This window comes from Poecilia reticulata, unplaced genomic scaffold (assembly GCF_000633615.1).
Source record: "Poecilia reticulata strain Guanapo unplaced genomic scaffold, Guppy_female_1.0+MT scaffold_249, whole genome shotgun sequence".
In the NCBI taxonomy this organism is placed as follows: Eukaryota; Metazoa; Chordata; class Actinopteri; order Cyprinodontiformes; family Poeciliidae; genus Poecilia; species Poecilia reticulata.
Window position 1 is genome coordinate 105,100 of NW_007615034.1, and position 4,796 is coordinate 109,895.

At 56.0% G+C, this 4,796-nt stretch overlaps 1 protein-coding gene across 1 annotated transcript in view; it reads right to left on the reverse strand.

Moving 5' to 3' along the window:
- wdr33 (WD repeat domain 33) overlaps window positions 1-4,796 on the reverse strand; it is a 17,504-nt gene that overhangs the window by 5,606 nt on the left and 7,102 nt on the right. Inside the window, 12 exon segments of the mRNA XM_017303334.1 lie at window positions 2-183; window positions 258-315; window positions 388-960; window positions 1,368-1,523; window positions 1,600-1,739; window positions 1,807-1,893; window positions 1,970-2,064; window positions 2,170-2,280; window positions 2,380-2,458; window positions 2,569-2,723; window positions 2,796-2,922; window positions 2,996-3,093. Coding sequence (XP_017158823.1) covers window positions 2-183; window positions 258-315; window positions 388-960; window positions 1,368-1,523; window positions 1,600-1,739; window positions 1,807-1,893; window positions 1,970-2,064; window positions 2,170-2,280; window positions 2,380-2,458; window positions 2,569-2,723; window positions 2,796-2,922; window positions 2,996-3,093 — 1,861 coding nt within the window.

The following is a 4,796-nucleotide window of genomic DNA, read 5'->3' on the forward strand; positions in this document are numbered from 1 at the left end:
TCCAGCTGTCCTCCCCCCGGCTGTGGAAGTCCTGTCCTCCATCCTGGGGGCCCCTCCGGCCCTGCTGCTGGCCGTCTCCCCAGTAAGAACCTTGGTCTGGCCCCCCCGGGCCTCCGGGCCCCCCGGGTCCTTGCCGGTCTGTGGGACCCATGTGGTGGTTTGGGGGTGGCCCCCGATGGTCTCCTGGAAAAACAGACGCCACCATGAAGAACACAAACATCTGGGAAAGACTCCTGAGGGACCCCACGTCTACTGACCTTTGTTGTTGGGGCCCTGGGGCCCCATCCCATGCATCATGGGTCCCGAGTTCTGGCCCTGCAGATACCAGAGCCGTTAGTTTGCATGCAGACCTGCAGCCAGATGGGCCCCATCACACCCCCCACTCACCTGGTGCTGCATGTACTGGGGCCCCTGCATGCCTCCTTGGGGCCCCTGCATGTTGCCCATCCCATAGTTGTTGGGCATGTTGCCGTGTGTCCTGGGTGGGGGCCCCATCATTCCACTCTGCATTTGGCCCTGGGGACCCATCATGTTCCCTTGGGGCGGGGGCCCTTGAGGGTCCCTTAAACCAATTCCTCGAGGAGGATGCCCCATCATCCCACCTGGGGGCCCCTGCATGCCTCTGGGCCCCATCCCATGAGGACCTGGGGGGCCCATGTGTCTCGGTGGGCCAGGATGTCTCTGTGGTTCTTGCATGTCTGAGGGGCCCATCATGCCTTGAGGGGGTCCCTGATGAGATGGGGGTCCAGAAGGAGGCCCCATCTGTCCAGGCTGCATAAAGGGCTGCTGCATCCCTGCGGGGCCCATGGGAGGCGCCATCTGCTGGTGAGGCATGTTTGGAGCGTAGCCCTGCTGACCAGGAGGACCCGGCCCCCCGGGACCCGGAAAGGGGGGCATCGAGCCCGGTCCCTGGGGGGGGCCCATATTCCCATCCGAGTTCATCTGGCTCATCTTCATTTGCTGCAGACAAACAGAACCAAGTCAGAACCACTGGATCCTAGAACCTTTGCTGGTTCTGAAGCCGCCTGATTTACTCTGATAGCCTGAAGCTAGCCGCTAATGCTAGCTTAGCCTCCGTTAGCACTACAGACTCACTCCGACCCGCCACGGTCGGACTCTGGACCCGCTGAAGGTCGGCACCACGGCCTTCTAATGTAGATCTAGTTTCACTCTGGATCAAGATGGATGAATAAATTACAGATCTATAGATCTAATCTTCCATTCTGAGCTAAAATCCTTCAGGAGACGAACGGCCTGGACAGATTCAGAGCTGCTAATGCTAATGAGATTCTGTTGGCCTCTGATGATGGGCCGGTTCTGCTAAAGCCCAGAGCTGGTTCTGGTCCGTTCTGGTAGACGTCGTTTACCTCCAGCAGGTGGGGGTTGGTGTACTGCAGCGCCGCCATCTCCTGCTCCAGCTCCGCCTGGGTCTTCTTCTTCCCCTCCGCCTTCTGCTCCAGGTTCCGGTCCTTGGACAGATCTGCAGACGGGGGCATCATGGGAACTTTGTTCTCCGCCCAAGCCTGCAGGCAGACATCCGACAGTCAGTCTCCATGGTTACATGGCATCACCTCCTGTGGATCAGGTGTGGGCGCATACCTGCTGGAACTGCGCCGGGATCGGTTTGGCGTAAGGAACCTTCTTCTGAGGAACCTTCTTGGAGTCCCGTCCCATCACCTCGTCCATGCCCCAGTCCAGTCCAGGGATGGACATCTCCACCTCGGCAGCCGCCTCTTTACCTGCAGGTGGGGCAGCACCAGATGAACACCTGAGACCTTCACACCCGTCCGGTTCTCCAGAACTTACTGCTCTGCTCCTGCTCCATGGCCGCCTTCAGCTGCTCCGGGATGCCCATCCCAGGAATGGTAGCCAGGCTGTTGGGTTCCACATCATCTGGACAGAAACAGAACTTTCTGCTGCAGATACTGAGACCCAGAGGTTCTGGTTCTGCTTGGCCACTGCAGCTTACCGTACTCCACGCCGTCCTCCGACATCCCGGGAAGCAGGTTCAGGTTGTACCGGTCTCTCATCTTGTCCCCGGGTCGGTTCCTGGTCCAGAACTTACTGTAGAACAGAACCAGATGAGCGTTAACCAGAAACAGCATGTGGAGTTCCTGCCTGGTACTGGTTCTGTGCGGGTCATGTACCGGTACCAGTGCGGCTGCATACCTGGTGTGGTCGTTGGAACCAGAACACAGGATGTGACCCAGAGGGTGCCAGGCCAGACTCCAGATCATCCCTTCATGGGCCATCTCCATGCCGCCCACCTCCTTCTCCACCCTGCAGACAGTCACAGTACCGGGTCACCGGGTCACAGTACCGGGTCACAGCACCAACACGGCCCATACCGACACCGTCTGGTTCTGATCAGCTTCTTACCCGGCATGCCAGAACAGCAGCGACCCGTCGGAGCCTCCGCTGGCGAACAAACCCTCATGGACCGGGTGCCAGGCGACCGCTGAGGACACAACAGCAGAGGTCAGAGGTCATGGTTGTAGACCAATCTGCAGGTCTGGTCCTCTGGTCGACCTGAATGTCTCAGGGGAAGCGGTCCTGATGCCGCCTCACCTGTGGCCTCCTTCTTGTGGCCCCGGAACACCTGCAGCTCCTCCTTCAGGTTCCGGATGTCGAAGAGTTTGCAGAGGTGGTCCCGGGACGCCGTCAGCAGCCAGTTCCCGTTCAGGTTCCACTTCACCTCCATCACCGTGTTCTTGTGGGCGTGGCTGGGGAGGGACAGGTGTGGCGGTGAGGTTCTGCGGGCGCCGCGGGCGGGTTCTGATGGGCGTGGTACTCACAGCGTGGCCAGGCTCTGACCCGTCTTGGGGTCCCAGAACTTGATGGGCTGCTGGCTGTCCTTGCTGCCGGACACCACCAGCCCCTTGGTGGGGTGCCAGTCCACGCACTTCACGTCGGCGCCGTGACCTGCACAACCACAGCACACCATCAGAGGTTCTGCCACGGTCCGGATCGGTTCTGACGGATCCGGAACCGGTACCTCGAAGGATCCGCTCCTCGTGGCAGCGCAGGAAGTCCCAGATCCGGACGGTGCCGTCATCAGAGCAGGTGGCGAACTTGTTGTCAGTGGGAGAGAAGCTGAGGACGAAGAGGAGGAAGAGGAGTCACACAGCTGGCCGGTTCTGGTGGACCTTAAAGCCGGTCCAGAGCCGGTTCTGGATCGGCTTTACATCCGCCACAACCAGTCTTCCAATTAGAACCTGTGGTTCTGGACCAGTTGTGTGGAGATCTGGACCCATTTCAGTCGGTAGAACTGAACCTTGCAGTCCTGGATGTGCTGAAGGTTCTGACCCAATTGGATCATCACAACCTCTGAAGGAAACCTTCAGAACCGACCCGGCCCAGTTGGTTAACAGAACACCTGACTAGTTCTGGGTCCAGCATGACAAACCACCGGGTCACATCCTGGTTCCAGAACCGACCCGACTTCCTGTTTTTCTCAGTTCCTGAAGCAGCTCAGGGATGACTGCAGGTCTGGTTCTGCTTAACCCACCTGGTACCGTCTGCGACCCAGTTCAGAGCTGGGTCCTTCATCTGAAGCCAACGGCCCGTCAGAACCGGCCGTCGTTAACTGGACTGGTTCTGGGTTGGAAAACGGCAGGTTCTGACCAGGAGCGGGTTCTACAGCTACCAAGCCAAGAAGGGTCCAACAGAACCAGCAGACAGATGCGGCTGGTGGATCTGGAGAACCTGGACTACAACATGTGAAACTGTAACCAGAACCGGTCCAGTGGGTTCAGAAGGTCTGGATTTCAGGACCAGTGGAACCGACCTGGTTCTGCTGGGAACAGACCGGGTCAGGGGTTCAGAACCAGCAGAAACCTTCAGGCGCCTTTCCGCTCAACGTATAGGTTAATCAGCCTGGTTCTGGTTCTGATCAGTCAGAACTGTTTGGACCCGTTAGAACCTGGCGGTTAAAGGTTTGTGATGGCAGCCAGGGGGCGGAGCTTCTGTCCAGCTGCATCATGGGAGATGTAGTGCCACTGTTCTGTGTTCAGGAAGTGAACGCTTCACTTGGACCTGAGCAGCCGCTGCTGGGTCATGGACCAGAACTTTACTGATGAACGGGCCGGCCCGACGTAGAAACAGGACGACTTTATTCAGAACACACACGGCTCATGATGCAGATCCTGCAGCACAGGGCTTAAAGTAAAAAAGAGCCTGAAACTTATACTGATAATAGAAATCAACTGTAGCGTTGCTATGGCCACAGTTTCATAAAAAGTGTCTTTGAATAGTGAACAATTAAGCTAAACACTCAAACTTAAATAAGACTTCAGTGCATTTCAACTCATAACAATATGTAAAATGTCTGAGCCCTAAAGGTTTGACTCACAGGCAACAATCCCTCAACATTAAATAAGAGCCTTTCAGTCAATGTAACTTAGAACATGCAACATTAGCAACTAGACCAGTTTCTCACCCCGTTTCAGCCCCCCCCCCAGCTTTTATCCAGCCCCCACCCAGAGAATATATTCTCTTGGTGGAGAATATATTCTTATTCTTTGCCATTTTCTAGTTGTTAAATATTCCACTAAATGACCAGATTAAAGATGTTCAACATGCCAGTTTAAACTYTGATCTATTTCCAACCGACTGAGCTGCAGCATTAAAACATGGATAGAACTGTAACTACATTAATCACAGCTCTTCTTCTCTTCAGGGTTTCTGGTGGTGCAGCTCTGTGCTGCCTTCAGGAGAATGGGACATCAGAGCATCATCCATAAAACTTCATGTGGCATTTATTGTTCAAACCAGAGCTTTCAGTGGAAAAACTAAAG